Source organism: Puntigrus tetrazona, chromosome 25 (genome assembly GCF_018831695.1).
Source record: "Puntigrus tetrazona isolate hp1 chromosome 25, ASM1883169v1, whole genome shotgun sequence".
Lineage (NCBI taxonomy): Eukaryota > Metazoa > Chordata > Actinopteri > Cypriniformes > Cyprinidae > Puntigrus > Puntigrus tetrazona.
In genome coordinates this window covers 10,091,222-10,108,334 of record NC_056723.1, presented here as the reverse complement: position 1 = coordinate 10,108,334, position 17,113 = coordinate 10,091,222, and the positions used below count along the sequence as shown (strand labels likewise).

General features: G+C 41.3%; 1 protein-coding gene across 1 annotated transcript; it reads left to right on the top strand.

Moving 5' to 3' along the window:
• Positions 1-1,705: 1,705 nt before the first annotated feature.
• On the top strand, positions 1,706-16,731 carry hsd17b12a (hydroxysteroid (17-beta) dehydrogenase 12a). The gene is made up of 11 exons (XM_043228537.1): positions 1,706-1,997; positions 10,220-10,266; positions 11,007-11,082; positions 12,821-12,928; positions 13,260-13,324; positions 13,414-13,458; positions 13,780-13,814; positions 14,284-14,365; positions 14,682-14,747; positions 15,329-15,478; positions 15,569-16,731. The coding sequence occupies exons 1-11, from the start codon at positions 1,820-1,822 to the stop codon at positions 15,674-15,676; spliced, it is 960 nt and encodes a 319-aa protein (XP_043084472.1). The 5' UTR covers positions 1,706-1,819; the 3' UTR covers positions 15,677-16,731.
• Positions 16,732-17,113: the final 382 nt, after the last annotated feature.

The window sequence follows — 17,113 nt, the reverse complement described above, 5'->3', positions numbered from 1 at the left end:
TTTTCGGATGCAAAAAAAAGTAGCGTGAGGGGGCAACACGTAGAGAAAAAGGGCTTCCACGGTGAGAGTATCTTACAATTAAAAATACAGATAATTAAATGTTTTTCGTGATGACACCAATTCGTTTTTCTACTAAACAGCGTGTGGTTTACACGTTGCATGCGTTCCTTGAATTGTTAACGTATCGGTGGGCTCATATTTTAGGTTTAGTTTCGGGTCGTGAGTGAAGCGAATGGCGACAGTGGACATGGATGTGTTGGAGTGATCCAGTATGTGTGCTGCTCTGACTGAATGTCAAACTGACAAGCTAGGCGCGAGCCAAGAGCGAAACACCCGCGAGTTTCGCCGCTCACAACACTCGCGTGTCGCTTTCATACATGTCTGCGTGTGCGAGTCGATTAAAAACGTGTTTCACAACAGTTCACGCTGTATTTTTACAAGTTGCTCAGCTGCACGACTACTACGTGCCTATGTGTTTACATAACCATCCCCTCTTCCGCGTTACTCGCGCCCGAGAGTTCTCGCGATGTTTCGGCGCAGCGCCGCTTGGTATTTGTAGTTCCATGTGCAGGATGCGCACCGTTTGAATGAATAGAAATAATAAGCCTGTCTGCATGATAAAATAAGCAGAGTTTGCCAAAATAAAGATTTTCAATTTATCATAACTTAGTTTATACGGTATTCACGGTGTAAAATATTAATTTCCTTCACATCCAGTCACGTATCTCTTGTTACTACATTGATCTAGTTGATTATTATCGGTGCTTACGTGTTACATTATTTTATAATGCTCAATTGCTTTGTTCGCATTATTTTCAGTGACTGATCTAATCCCCATAAAAAAGAACTACACACACAAAACCCTGTGCCGTATGATACAAGGTTAATAAATATCATGCAATTTCTGCTTCTGCTTGGTTTTGTTTCCATCGATGTATAGCTAAACGTATGCCTTAGCACGTATCTGTGTATGTATTTACAGCTACACCTTTATAAATGGGATGTCTTTACAATATTCAAACTACATGAATTTTTTTACAATGTGAAAACAAGCGCAATGCACGTCCACATGGTTGTCCCTCATTCACGAAGGTTTTATGTGCTTTTGGAAATGCAAACATGGTCGGAAAAATTGAGAATTGAGTCATACGTGTGCCCATCGAGCTAGAATGCAGCAAATAAGCTTGCCTATCTTTTTTTTATCCGAAGTATGACTCATTGGTGTGACAGCGCTGGTGAATGAAAGTGACTGGCGTTCGTGTCGACAAATAGACTCTTACTGACTGCTCAGAAGGGGCGGGACAACAGGAGCCCTTACGTCCAATGAGCAACAAACTTCATTCATAAAATAGTGTGGGGGGTGATCGTTGGAAGCGTGGGTTTGGAGGTTTCGTAACCCTGACTGAAACAGAAAAACCAGTTCTGAATCACAACCAATGACATTATTTGAATGGAGGTTACCGTAATGTTTGTCCAATCGCTTCTCACTCAGAAGAGTTTTCGGCCCGCCCCGCTGAAACGGGCAACCGAATGAATGAGAATGGGCTCTGTGTGATCGACGCGCCCAATAGCCAATCAACGGTAAGTCGCGGTTGACGGACGCGAGTTTCGGCCAATCAACAACGGACGTGGGCTCGCATGGGCGGCGACGGAGTATGTGGGAGGTGTGCGCTTAAATCTGGATAGACTAGTATGTTAGAGGAGTTGTAGGGGTGTGATGCCACAACCTGCTTATAAAGGGGCGCACACATTGAAGCTCTAAAGCAGTGCATAACGACACATTTTGCAGGTCATTCACCACGCACAGCCAGCCGTAGACATGGAGTCGTTTAACGTGGTGGAGACGCTACAGCCTGCCGAGAGAGCGCTCTTCTGGGTCGGTGCACTTACCACGGCCTCGCTGGCGCTGTGGCTGCTGTACAAGATCATCACTGGCTTTAGGATATGGGTGCTGGGAAACGGGGATTTACTCTCTCCCAAATTGGGGAAATGGGCAGGTAAGTTGAACGACACGCTTCGGGAGCGAGGGCTTGTGCTGGCAGGACATGGGTGGGATGAATGTAGTGCGCATTTGGCGCAGCCTTAAACTAAATAACGATGAACTTCATGGATTTAGAGAGGGGGGGGGGGGCTAATATTTTCAACTTTTTGCGCAGCAGATGCAATCGAGCACCTTTTTGTCAGCGTTTGCCAGGAGGGGGGTGTTTATTTCCCCTCACGCGCATCTGTAATCGTCAAGATCAAGCAGACTAATTGAGGCATTAGTATTTTATGCGTATGGTCAATGGAGGCGACGTGTGTCTCAGGTTGACTGATTGCGCCATACATTCATATATTATGCGCAGATAGCATGTCACTCTGAGTCATTCAGGTATTTCACCCTTACGCTTTTCAGTGCGATATATTCAGGCAAATACATGAAAATAGACTGAGTGGATTAAAGTTTATAGTTATAAATCAGTCCCAAACCTTGTATCTAATTTCAGAAGCATCATGTTTTATTGACGTTATAATCTTTTACACAGCCTTTTTTTCCCTCCCCCGGCTGTTTATCATTTTTCGCATTTCAAGTTTTTCCTGAATCGCATGTGCCCGGCCTGACCCAGTTATCCAGTTTCCCGGCTGCGCTTGCCAGCGCGCGTCCCGACAAACGCGCTTTTTTTTTCCACGTCTCTTCGTGGGTAAAATGCGGCTTGGTCTTCAAGTACGCGTCTTTTTGGCCGGCGCTGTCCGCTTCGTTTCCCTCACCGGGGCACTGAGGTTGGTTTTGGCAACATGACGCAGTTTAAAACGCCAATCTTAATTATAATGCGGGTCCATACCACGTGCGGCATGTGAGGGGAGACTTGCGCGCGCGCGCGCGCGCGTGTGTGTGTTGGGTAAATGTTCAAAAGCCGCGAGGTAGCGCGCAAAGGTTCGCTCTTGACGCAGTCGCACTTTCAACGCTGTTCAACTTCAAAACTCATCACGCCGTTAAAGATTTTGAAACGGCTCATCATGCCATAGTCTTTCTCTGCCTCGGATGTTGCCTAGGCAGCAGGTGCGCTGCTCGGGGCCCCTAGCGGTCAGTCCGGGTAGTGCGCGTGCAACGCGTTTTGAGGGTCGCAGTGTTTTCTGTGGCGAGGGCGACGGCTTTATTTATTTATTTAAAACAAAACGTTATTCATTTATAAAATATGGGTCGTTAGAAATGTTTGAACTGACTGTGTTATTTCCACGTGTTGAACGTTCGTGTCTCATTTGACTCCAGCAAAACGCACTTGCATTGAGTCAAAGCAACAATTTGTTCTCTTGGAGCCAGTGTTAACTGTTCGATAACCAGAATGTCTCATACGGCAAGTTACATCACCTGTGAAGAATGTTGTTTCCTGCTGAATGTAGGCCATAGGTGGCTATGATTTAGCGCCATTTATTGATAAACGCAACATTTAAGAACCAATTAACTACAAAAGTTGCAAATATTGGTAGATATTAATGAATAAACCAAATATAAATGTATTTTAGATCTCTAATTTTGCATATATACAAAGTGCTCCTAATTTTATTTATATATAAACATTCTTAAATTAACTCTATATGGTCGAATATATATATCTATCTATCTCTCCTTGAACTTGTATTAACCCTATATAGTCAAATATATGTACCCTTGAACTTGAATTAACCCTATATAGTCAAATATATGTACCCTTGAACTTGAATTAACCCTATAGTCAAATATATATACCCTTGAACTTGAATTAACCCTATGATGAAATGCATGTACATGACCTTGTATTAACCCTATATAGTCAAAAAAAATATATATATACACACCCTTGAATTAACCCTATATGATCAAATGAAATTTGAAATGCATGTACATGAACTTGTATTAACCCTATATAGTCAAAAAAATATATATTATACCTGTATTTCATCATTTAGAATTGATTCAAGTATATATGTATGTATGTGTGTGTATATATGTATACATACATACATACCCTTGAACTTGAATCAATTCTAAATGATGAAATACAGGTATAATCACAGCTCAGATTTGAGGAAGCTTGAGTGAAATGTGACCTGTGCATTTTTCCAGCAGGTTTCACAAGAATCACCCCTTTGCTCATAGATGCCACCACTCCCTTTCACATTTTGAACTCTCTGCCTTGTACATTCTGTCAGTGTGATGTCAAATATGGAGGTGATGAATGCCACTCCCTGAAACCAAAAAAGCAGGGTTCCAGTCAGACTCGTTCAGTTTAACGTGTGCTATCGCTCGCAGGTTGGAGGTGACTAAGAGTGGACGGGAGGGGGGGGAAACTAGTTCCTCTTCCTGCCAATCCTGAAGCACAGGTATTGTCAGGTTTTGCAAGAGTCTGTCTCCATATCTCGAAACTCTTTCCATGTCGGTATGAATGTAACTGCTGGTTCCTTGGCATGTTTGCGACCTTCCCCCCCTTCCTTCATCTTACAGACTCGTTCACTTGCATGTTGACGGTGTGAGGTCACTTCATAAGATTGTTTTTCAAGGTATAATGTGCTGAATTTGCAGTACCTTGAAGGTGAGTCATAAAGCGGAATGTATGAGGAAGAACCGAGAAGAAAGGCCCTGTGGTGTTCCTCTAGTTACCAGGCAATCCTCGCCTGAGTCGCTTACGGGAGACCCCTGCTGTCTGTCTTGGGAACTGCAGCGCTGTGGTAAAGGTTGAAAGCCAGTGGTTTAGTTATTGTGCATGATGTTCTTGCAGCAGTAGAAACACAGGCTTTTTTTTGTTTTGTTTTGTTTTAAGACCATTGTTATTAGTCAGATGTGGCTTCTCTCTCTGCATTATTAAATTATACATATTACGCAGGAAACCCAGCATTCTTTTAAAAGGAAACACTGATCTATTAACCAACAATAGAACTATTAAACCTTAAATGAATTCAGTGACATCACTTTTTTTGACATTTAAGCCTCTGAGGTTTATTATTCTGGTAATTAACACATGTCTGAATATTACATTTCACCTCAGGCATTGTTTATTTTAGGACAAGATTTATTTTGCATTATGGCATTGCAACAATTAAGCACGTTAAACTTTTACATCATTACATTTATGCCGTTTTAAATAAAAGAAAAAAAAAATTATTTTATTTAAAAAAAATTATTAGTCTTAAGTTTCCCATACCAAGTAATTTTTTGTGCATTTAATTTAATGATTTAAACCTAGTAAGGTTCAGAATACTTAATTGTATACATTAATGTTTTTGTGCCTATTACTCCACCTGAACTGAGAAAAAAATTTAATTATCAGAATTTTTTTTATTTTCAAGAAATGCCAGTTACACTTAACTTTAAATGTTGAGGAAGAGACACCCGTGTCATAAGTTACGTTAAGAAACCGTTATCTTTTCCAGTCCATCCGAGTGTTTCTGTGTGCACTGAGAGACCTACGCTATTGTTGGTCCCCAACTAGCAGGTTGAGTTTGTTGTTAGTTTATGTGATTGGTGCAGTGTGTACTGTTGGCCTTTTCTCTGTGATGCTGACCGAGCAGCGCAAGGAAGCCAGAATTAGAGCTTCATCACCCCCCACCCACCCTTCCCCATCTCTCTTGTCCTCCAGTGGCTCACTTCATCCTTCCTTAGAACACTAAATGTGTTTGAGAATCACACGGTTATGTAATAGAGCTGCAGTCATTCATGGGGATGGGGGCGATTGTGTCACACAAACTTGCTTTGACATTCAGATCGAGGAGTTTTTTTTTTTCTTGCTCAAAACCCGGCCTAGGCCTCTCTCTCGGGTCCGCGTGAAACTTGGCGGCGTGCGGACTCGCTACAACGCAGCCGACACTCAACTTTGTTGCCTCGCGAGTTTGTGAATAGCACCGTTAGCCCATTCATGCTAGCTAAAAGGGGACGGTGTGAATGAAACGTATGCCCCCCGGTGCGTGTGAGAGAGTGAACGCGGACTGCGCAACTTGTGAATGTGTGAGCCCTTGTGCGCCGTGAATGATGACCGTGTGTGTGTGACTGGCTCTTGTGTACGAGGGAGGGCTTTGAAGAGGTGGGGGGCTTCAAAGGGAACGCTGCCGTTCATGTGACTAACACGCTCGTTGCCACGTGCTGGAACCGAGGATGCTGGGTAAAACTGCTACCCCCCTCCGCCTCTCTCTCTGTCTAAGCCTATCTCCATCCTCCATCTCTTGCTCATCCCCTCCGTCTCCATCACTAAGAGCCCCTCTCCCCCCTCCCAAATCTGTTTGTTCGCCCTCTGCGAGCCCCCACCCTCCCTTTTCTCTTCTCTGTCACGACTCTGCACCATTTATTTATTTATTTCCTGGAAAAGGAAATCTTCCATCTGGCGTTTAACGTTACACTTACAATTCACATCCCATTCCGACCTGCTATCGTGAGGCACGGCTTGCAGCATACGTTTAATTGGATGTCTTTGGCCACTCTTTTAATTCCGTTTAAACCCAGAGAAGGCACTATTTGCACATTTTTAACTGTTTAGGGGCCCATTTTCTGTTTTATTTTTGCAGTGTGCCAATATCCAGCACAAGACATTTTAGATGCCACTTTTCTTTATATAATAATGATAATAATGATAATGATGATGATAAATATAATTTTGTATTTTTTTTTTTCACAAAGTGAAAGGCCTCTAGTATGTTGGATTTTTATTTTTTTGAATAAAGAGCAAATAGTGTAATTGTTTGGTTTGAGGAGAAAAAATAACAAAAAAATGACACAATTTGCACTAAATGTAACCATTTAGATGCCATTTCTTTGCTTAAAATGTGCTAAAATCAAATGTAAATCCAATTAATTTGATCTCATTTGGCTTATATTTGAATTCATTTTCTACCAAATGTGCATTTATTTTAACCGTATAGATCCGGTTTTATTTGTATTCATTTATTTTTTTTTACCATGCGCCAATATTAAGCACAATATAGTTTTTTTTCCTGGTGTATTGAATAAGCCACTCATCGCATACAGTAGTTTTACCCCAGTCGTCCATGACAGGTGTTACTTTTGCACAAATTTAACGGCAATGCGTTTTCTCGCTAGGAAAAAAAAAAGCATCTACCTCCGCACCGGCATCCAAAAATACACCACCTCTATGTTTAGATGTTTTGAATTATTTCTGCCCTTTTCTGTTCTAATTAATTTTTTTGCAAGGAGGAGACTGTTGCGAGGAGAACTATTGATTTTTCACCTTTTTTTTTTTTTTTTTTTTTTTTGGCAGGCATGTGACTTTTTGCTGCTATTTCTGATAATGCACCCTCTCACCCCCACATCGTTTTTTTTTCCCCCCTCCTCTTCTTCTTCTTCTTCTTCTTCTTCTTCAATCCACCTTTATCCGAGTATAGATGCTATTTTGGGTGCTGAACTGCTCTGGTGTGTAGTTTTTCCTGCTGGCCATGTGACTGGCTTGTGCTATTTAAAGCGCGATGCTGCTTTGGGGGGAGTGGGCGGAGGTGTTAGCATTCTGCAGTGCTACCGAGCCAAAAACGGGAACGGTTCATTCATGGAGGGAGAGAGAGAGTGATGCGACAGATTGCATACAGTAGCTGTCTGAATGTGGACGGCCGAATCCCCCTCCGTCCCGCTTTTTAATTACTCTATGCTGGCCTCCGATGCTTTTTGGAGTCCGTAAGCACTGCTTTCGTTCACGATTGTCCTCCGCCTCGAGCATAAAATCCCTGTTCCATAAGAACCGGTCAGCTTTTTCTTTTTTCCCGAAGGCTCTACAATGAGCTGGGTTGCTGGGGGATGCAGAGAGAGAGGGAGAGAGAGAGAGAGAGATTGAGGGTGAGCGGGCAGCATCTTGTTGGTATTCAAGTGCTGCGGCTGTTCCAGACGAGGCAGCTATTTTTACTCACTCGGCTGCTTTTTTTAGCGCTGAAATATTGAGTCGGAGGAGGGCCAGTGCGCCTGTGCGGCTCCGTATATCTGAACGTACTGTTCGTGAACGTACCGGAGCACGACTGCTCGTGCCATCTTGCTTGCAGAGGGGGCTCTTCTGGGCCTATTTTTAATACCTTTTGTTTTGTGCTTTTAATAATAACGTTCATGCTAACAAAATACTCGCGCTCACTGAAGTATTAAGCACTGGTGGCTTTCATGGTGTAGGCGCTCGCATGCATCTTCATGGTTTGTCATGGATTTAGGTGTTGTTGCTGTGGGATAGACTTGATAGGGGGCGGTGGGTTCATGATTAGTCTTGTTCATTTAAAATGGTCCCCTTGAATAGTTCTACGATATCTATATGTTGATTGTCAAATTTGAATGTGTTATGACTATGGTGATGGAGCGATGGCACATGACGTGGCCCATGCGTTCTTTGTGTCCTTGCATGGAAATCTGGGATTTGTCCCCATGTTTGAAGTGGTGTACGTAATCGCTACACCACTTCTATTGACTTTAAGCTTGGAAGTCCTCAGAGTTTGGGGGAAACATGAAATACGTGCAATGCGCGTGTCTTTTGCTTTTTAAAAGCTTTAGTTTAGAGGTATGCTTCTAAGAGCAGACTTGCTGCTTCTTACAGTCTGTGACCTTTTTAGGGTTTTATACGTCCATTTTAATATGGGTTTCTCTTTACCACTTGATGCCAGTGGATAGTTCACCCAAATATGAATATCGTCATTTACTTGCTCAATGTTAATACGAATCCCACATTTCATATTTTGAAGAATATTGACTGTCAGATAGTTTTGGTGATTTTAATTTTATGCACGCAGATGTAAGGGTGAGTAAATGGCTTTTTATTTTTTTATTTTTGGCATAAATCATTACTTTAATTTAGCTTGCTGCACAGACTAGGATTCATTCTTAAGAGCTTGTGAATCACTTTGTCTATTGTTCCTCCTCGTCTTTCGATCCAGTGCTCTCACTCTCGTTGTCGTGCTCTCTCACTTTCTACCCACATCTGACTTTGCGCAGTCTCCCATTCCCCCCCTCCGACCCCCCCTTCTCCCTCTGGTTTCTATTTTTAGCAGCCCCCAGGATCCCTCCTCACCCCTCCTGTGCTGTCGTGCTCTACAGACGTCATAACCCCCCCGCTCTCCCCCACAGCCCTGTTCTTGCGAATGACCACTGCCCATGCCATGCTTTGATCAGCCATCACGCATTGTCTCAATGCTTGCTTTTTGTATTTCTGCGTACGTTTTGCAAAACAAGAGCATCGTGGGACATTGAGATGAGATGCCTCTGAGTGTTGCAATGGGTTTTTTTTTTGTTTTGTTTTAATAGTAATATTTTATAGTGTGTCTGGTCCAGACTACGTGCTGTTTTTAGGTCAAAGTGAAGTGCTATAGAAGTTAAATTGCAAATTCAATCTTTACAGGTCTTCTTTGTTGTGTTGTGTTTTTTGGGGGGGTTTTTCTAGGTGGATCACTAAAAACATTGGCTTTTAACGAATAGTTGTAAATGTGAATGGTGTCATTTCTGTCTCACTAGAGTCACTAAATGGAAAGTGAGATGACTGTTTTCGAACATGTCTCCCATCTGATAGCCACACCCTTAACTCGCATTGCTGGTCAATTTTAAAATGACAATTTTAAATGCCCTATAATTACAGTTTTTCGACTTCTTGAGGGAGTCGACCTAGACGTGGCTTTCATTATACTTATTTTATTTTAATTAAGCTGATATAAAAGCCATGTTGGGCTTGTCGTGGTTCTCAAATAACAAATGCTTTAAAAATGCCTCAGGAAGTGAGTCTTTACAGTTTTTGAGGACGTTAACAAAGAGGTGGCTTGTTTATTGTTGCCTTCATGTTAGGCTAAGAGTATTGTGACGTCACTGTAGTTTTAAGAAAGAACCGCTGTGTGAAATGAGGTTGACGTAAATGAACAATACTTCTAAGCATCATTAGATAACTATGTTGGTAATTTCCGCTGAACTCTATTGGTAACGACATAACTTGTGACCATAGTTACTTTTGGGAAACACACCCCTGGTTGGGATTCTCAGTACTTACACTTTTCAGGGAAGTCACCCTATAAATCGCTACTTTAAAACACCATGCATCAAGCTGAAATGGTAGTAGTTTAACATGATTTTAGTTTCTTCAATTTTGTCTTCCCTTGGCATGTTTGGCAGGTGTAGGGTTGCTTTGATTTGAACTTGGACCAAGTAAAATTTGCCCAAATATACCATTTTGACGACTTTAATTTTGGTTAAAAAGAAATTAAGCTGCCACAAACACTGATCCTGTCTTTTTCGTTCTCCTTTTTCCAGTTGTGACGGGAGCCACAGATGGGATTGGGAAATCCTATGCGGAGGAGGTAAGGGTTTCTTTTCTTATTTATCTCTTCGCTCCACGGAAAGCACAGTGACTCATCACAAGACAGAGGTTTCACTCTGAGGCCAAGAGAAGGAGGGTGACTAGAAGACTGCTGGTGGAAAAAGACCTGTTACCTCACATAACTCGTACAGTTAAAGGCCCGTTCACTCCTGAAGTTAACCTTTAGCTTCGTCTTTAGCGTTTTCGCAACGGTTAAATGTAAAGAGTAATCCACATCTGTGAACACAATTACTGTCTTCAAACAGGTTTCCCCTAAAACGCTCCCCTCGCTCATCATTGGTCAAACAAACACGCAGCCCAGCCTCTAAACGCACTGTTGCTGTGCTGGGGTGCTCAGAATTCAAAAATCGACATAGTTTACTCTCTCCACTGAGATCAAGCGACTTCTAGCTTGTTTTCACGTCTTAACCTTAGGAGAGGATATTAACCTTTTGTTATCTTGACAAAAACGTGCAACTTTGTCAGAGCTCATTGTCTGTGCAATACCATATGGTAATATTTCCGACTCTCTAAAACGTTTTATTCTTTTGATAGTTGGAATCAAGTCTGTCCGTATTTTAGATTTAACAAAAAAAAGTCAAATGTTTTTGTTATTACTAAAGTATGGTTTTTACCATGAAAATGGCCATAGAAGCTGACGTGTGACACTTTATGAGATGTTTTAATGAGTTTCTCTTGGTCATAAATGAGGTGATTTGAACTATATCTTCTCTTTCACAGCTTGCTCGACGAGGATTCTCCATGATGCTCATCAGCCGTTCCCAGGAGAAGCTTGACGATGTGGCAAAGTCTCTCGGTCAGTATTTGGCCTTGTGTGTGTGTGTGTGTGTTAGCAAACCACAGTGCTCATCTCTGTGAATGACAGACAGTCCTCCTGATGTTAATGAAATCGGGTTTATTTTTAGCCCTGGCCTAAGAGGCAGGGCGGGGGCCTGGTTCACTGACTGGGCGGAGAGCTGATGCAGCCTGGCAGGAGTGCACAGTCAAAGGTCCACGCCAAGCTCCAGGGGTCATGCACAAAACTTCTCAGAATAGGGCTGAACCACTGTTTGCCTTCCCTGTTCCAGTAAATGTGAATTCTTCAGACGCTAGATAATTGCTCGGATGTACACTTAACATGAAGGTTCTTCAGTTTGGGCCTTCGGGGCGTCACCGGTCCCCTAAATGCTGTATGGCCAAACATCTACCATTTTAGACCAATCAGACATGTGAAGGATCACAGCCAGTATTGTTTCCTGTACGGTCACCTGAAATCAAGTTTCCATCAATCATTTGTTTTAAGATTTTCAGTGTAAAATCAATTTCGGCTTGATCTTATGGTATGCTATAAACCAAGCTTGTCTTTATAATAATATAGTATAATATTATAATAATATAGTGTTACCAGTATAGTTAGTAGTGGTAATACTTGGCACAAATAACACTTATGTATTTAAAATTTCAAAAGCTAATTATTTTATTAATTTTAGTTTGTTAGTTTGCATGTTCAAAACAATATATTTTTTTTACTGAATATAATTTAGTTGATATTTTATGTATTAGTTATTAGTTTTTATTATTTCCTCCCCTTCATTTAAAGTTTTAAGGTCCTTATGCCTTTTTTCACCTTTTTATTTGCTTTTTTTGACAGGCTGTGAGACTGTGAATGGGAGCTTTCTTTCACTCATTTGTCCACAGTGTGCGCACTGCATAATGAAGCAACAATGCCTTGCCTGAGTTTCTTAACTCGCTCCTGATCAACTCTCGAAAACACCCATTTTACTCAAACACCCTGCCTGGAATCATTTCGGCTCCACGGTTGTTTTCATTAGAATAAAATATTACTATGATCAACTTTTAAGCCGTCTTAAACGCAGCCGCCGAGCTCGGAAGGGGAAAAATCCCAGTCTGCCAGTACCACAGTCGTGCTGGCATCACAGAAGGGTGGAAGGGGGAGGAGGTTGTGGCTAGTCACGAACCAGAATGTAACTTGCCAAATCTGGTTCTGAGACCTCACGTTTACATTGATCATCCTCCGTTTGGGGTGTTAGAAGTCACCCAAAGCAGTATCCCTCAACCCCCCTGACCAAAAAATAAAAATCTTTGGAGCTGATTTATGTACATTCTTGTTCTTAAAATAAACCTTTGATTTTGGAAAAAGAGAGGGGGACGCTTCTCGCTGCGAGACCTGAGAGGAATTTTCCTCTCATAACTCACTGGAACAGTGTTTAGACAAATGAGCCTTTGGACAATAAATTCTAATTGCTGCAGGCACCTCAAACAAGCAGAGCAGGGGAGGGGAGATGTAGGAAGTTCCTCTCACAGCCTTTCTTTGGTACGCAGCGCCCCCTGCTGACCAGAAATCTGTGTTTTGGTGCAATGGGCAAAGTCCCAGAGAAGTTATTTTTAGAACAGCAGCAATAGCAGGGATGCCTGGTCTTGGACAGAGTTCTCCAAAGCCAATATTAGGCCTGCAGCTGGAACAATGAGCATTTGGGGGGGGGGGGGATTTGCACCGTTTCCTTGCATTAAGTCTCTTGTGTCTCCGTTTACAGAAAGCACGTACAACGTCGAAACGAAAACCATTGCGGTGGACTACAGTGAGATTGATATTTATTCTAAAATCGAAAAAGGTCTTGCTGGATTGGAGATCGGAGTCCTTGGTAAGTTTCTTTTACGTCGTTACACTCTATAAATAACCCAAACCCCGGAGTTGTTGGAAAGGCGACACGCACGCAACTTTCATTCACGATTCCCTGTCAGTGTTGCTTTGAAACCTCTTTTATTTGGCCTCTCAGAAAGGTTTTTTTTTGTTCACCTGGAATCGTGATGGAGGTTTTTTTTTTTTTTTTTTTTTTTGTCGTTTAGAGCTCGCATCTCGTTCCTGATGCTTTATCGCCACCTAGCGGCGATTCCGAAAACGTGCTTATTCAAGAGACAAAATCTCAATATTCAAGCACGTCTGATTTTCTATTTTTGTCTCCCGATTCGTAGTGAACAATGTGGGAATCTCGTACACGTACCCTGAATTCTTCCTCCACATTCCTGATTTGGAAAACGTGAGTAATTTTTGTCTGCGAAAAAGAGGGCTTAATTTATTAGCAGCGGTTGTCGTCAGATGTTCACCTGTTCGTTTCCTTTTTTACAGTTCATCACCACCATGATCAATGTCAACATCACCTCAGTATGCCAAGTAAGTAGACACGAGCGACACATTGGGCCGCGTGAAGGGTTCCGGAATTCCTAATTTTGAAAATTCAAATTTAAAATTTTAAAAAGTACTGCAACGTGACCGCTTTGATGTACTCCTCCTACTGTTGTACCTGTTCTCTCTCCCTGTGTTTTGCTGATCTCCACCAACGCTCCCCGTGTTCACCACCCACGCATTCCCTCTCTCCCTCCCTTTCTCTCTAATGCAGGAGTGATATATTAGTGTTTCAGATTTTTAATGTTGTCTCAAGTCATTGTGGAGCGTGTGCGGACTCGTTTAATTTTATTTTTTCTCTCTCTCCAGATGACTCGTCTAGTGCTGCCCAGAATGGAGGCAAGGTGAGTCCTGGCGTACGACTTATAAAAAAACATCTTCCAGCATCTCACTGGAATTCCTAACACAGCCGCTGTCACTAAAAAGGAAATCAGTGCAGCTTTTAAAAACAGGGTTTTTCTCCCCTCCTGCCCCCCCCACGCTCTTTGTGTGAAATTGAAAAGCAACAATGCACTGATCCCATTGGCTGCTGCTGAGTCACGTGCGACTCTGGGGCCAATAACGGAGCTGGGCAAATTTTGTACAAATAGGTCCAACCCTCTGCACTCCCCAGCACTCTACTGCGGCTGCAGGGGTACTGCATGAGAAAGCTGGTGCCATGGCAACACACATGGCGACCATCATTAGACGTGTGTTTTGAAGTACAGTGGGTGACGGCGGCTTTCAGGTTTCCACAGCTGGAAATATACCTTATTTGATGTCAATGTCAAATGTGATTTAGTGGAAATAAAGTTTTGCTTTTTTTCGTTGCAGAGCTAAGGGCATCATCCTCAATATATCCTCTGCCAGTGGCATGTTCCCCGTCCCACTCCTGACCATCTACTCCTCCACCAAGGCCAGTGTCTTCACAATATACTTCACGGAGATATCAGTGGTCATAAAAAAAAGAGCTAAAGCTGAAATATTAGACCTCCTTTATTATTTGAAGCATTCAGTATTGGATATTTAAGTGTTCATTTTCATTTGCTATAACACTCACTTAAACAGATTTTGTTTTAAAAATCACTAAATAAAGCTATACTATACACTAATGTACTGTTACGATGCCTTAATTTACCTGTTGCATTGAGAAATCATTGATTTTATTTTTTGTCTTTTAGTTTATTTATTTGAGGTTGAATTTTAATTGTCTTTTAATAATCTTTCTACAGGCTTTTGTGGACTTCTTCTCACGTGCACTTCAAGCAGAGTACAAGTGCAAAGGGATCATCATCCAGGTGAGAGACCCAGCATTAAATGCATAAAAAAAGAAACAACGTAATAGTGCAAAGGTTTCAGGTCAATATATTATATAATATAATATTTTTATTAAGAAGTATCCATTAAAGAAACAGTAAAGTAATAAAACTGCAAAATGTTTTATTGGAACCTTCTATTTATCAAAGGCCCCTAAATGTATAAAGCAGCACAATGTTTTTCAAAATTAATAATAATAATAATAATAATAATAATGTTTTTGGAGTTTATTCTGAAATAAATGTTTTTAAAATTAATAAATTGTAATAAGTCGATTTACTATTTCCATGCCACTTTATAAATATTAGTTTATTACAGACTTCTCTAATAAATGCATTCTTAGTGAGCATGTAAGACTTACTACAACAATATTTAAAAATCGTACTGCATCCCCGTAGAGCAGTCAGAAACAAACACACTGGTACAGAAATTCATAGGCAATAATAAAAATAATATAAAGTGCAAACTCTTAAATGTACCGACGTGTTCTTTTCAAAAATGTAAAAGTGTGTAGTTTACAAATGAACAACTAGTGTATAACATCAATTCCTCCTTTCAACAGAGTGTGCTGCCTTTCTTTGTGGCTACCAAGATGACAAAGATCAGGAAGCCCACCCTGGACAAGCCCACTCCTGAACGCTACGTAGCTGCTGAACTGACCACTGTGGGACTGCAAGACCAGACCAACGGCTACTTCCCTCACGCCGTCATGGTGCGACAGCCGAAACCTTTCATCCAGCTGTGTTTTACACCTTCACTGACCGCGTTTTCACCCTAACCTTCTTATCTTTGTGTGCCGCAGGGCTGGGTGATCGAAGTTCTGGCCCCCATGAAGCTGGTCCTCTACCTGGGCCTGCGCATGAACAAGGCCCAGCGCGGCGGATACCTCAGAAGGAGAAAGCTGCGATAGGTTGAGGACATTGTGTGACGGAAAACAAACCGGATGCTACGTTTTACAAAACCCGTGTACTGAGATTTGAGATTCACTGGAGCGGTTCCGAATCTCACATCGTTGAAGTGCTTCCTCTTACTTAATATATATTTTTTTTTGTGTGTGTGTGTGTGTGTTAAATTGTGTTTTTGGATAAATATCTGGACATGCTCACGTTCCACGATGACTCGTTATTATTGACTCGTTGCTGGTTGCCAGAAATGGAGAACGATAATCTTTAAAGGGTGAGAGAAGTGTGTCGGGAGGGTTTTGTGTCCACTGCTGTTGTAAGCAGGGGGTTACTTATGGTGAAGGGGTTTTATATTTATTTAATTGCTAACTATGCATTTTCTTTTTATCTGGGACTGTCTGTTTACACTCTGGTTAACTAGTTTGCATTCGTGCCTTAGACCTTCTGATGAGTGATAAATGAGTGCTGAACTTTATCATTAATTTAACATATTTAGCAAATCCATAGTGGCTATTTTTTTGAACCGTGTACTGTATCCATATAAAAACCAGTTCTGATTTAAGTGGGATTTTTTTTTTTTTTTGTACGTTGGCCTTTTCAGGCTGTGAGTTTACCTGTCAGATTTGGTTTATTTAAAACCTGTGCCTTTTTTTATAGAATATAAAACTCGGTCACGTTTTTTTTGACGGGAGATCTGATGCATGTTTACATGATTTTTCTCCACTGAAGAATTAAAGGTGTGGTGGAATGTTAGCCGTGTGTTTTGGGTTTCATCCAAAGCTAGATTTTGAGGAATACCTCCGTAGTTCAGATCTCCGTATGATTTATTTACGGACCAGTGCCAGTCAAGTTAAAACGCCCAGGTGGTTAAACCTCACTAGTCGCCCCTGGTTTAAAACTTGAACGTTCTCATTCCAGATGTGTTGAAGAGTGGAACGCCACGTGCTGCTTTACTGATTAATGACAATCCGAAATCTTGTTTGTTAATAAAGAATGATTTCTGTATTGATTTTTGTATGAATCCTTTTTAAAAAAATAAAAAATAAAATTATGATGCTGCACACATTTGTCTTTTGTTGGATTTATTGTTTCAAATGTTATAAAATGACTGACTTTATTTAACACTGAGCTGTTAAATCATTAACGTTAAATCATAATGGTTTAAAAGTAGTTTTTAAGGGTTCTGATAATCCGAAAATAGTCAAGTGGCTTTTTACTTTTTTGCTTTTTTCATTTCAACTACATCTATAGCTGTGCAGTACATAGTGAAATGAGACGACGTTTCTCCAGGACCTGGTTCTACATAAAGTCACAACACTATACAAGACAAAAAAACTCACATATTGAGCTAAGAAAGTGTCTTGGCCACATAAAGTGCGAAGTGTGCAAACAGTGCAAGGGCAAAATCAGTGCAAAAAACACAAAATACAAGACGACAATAAGAA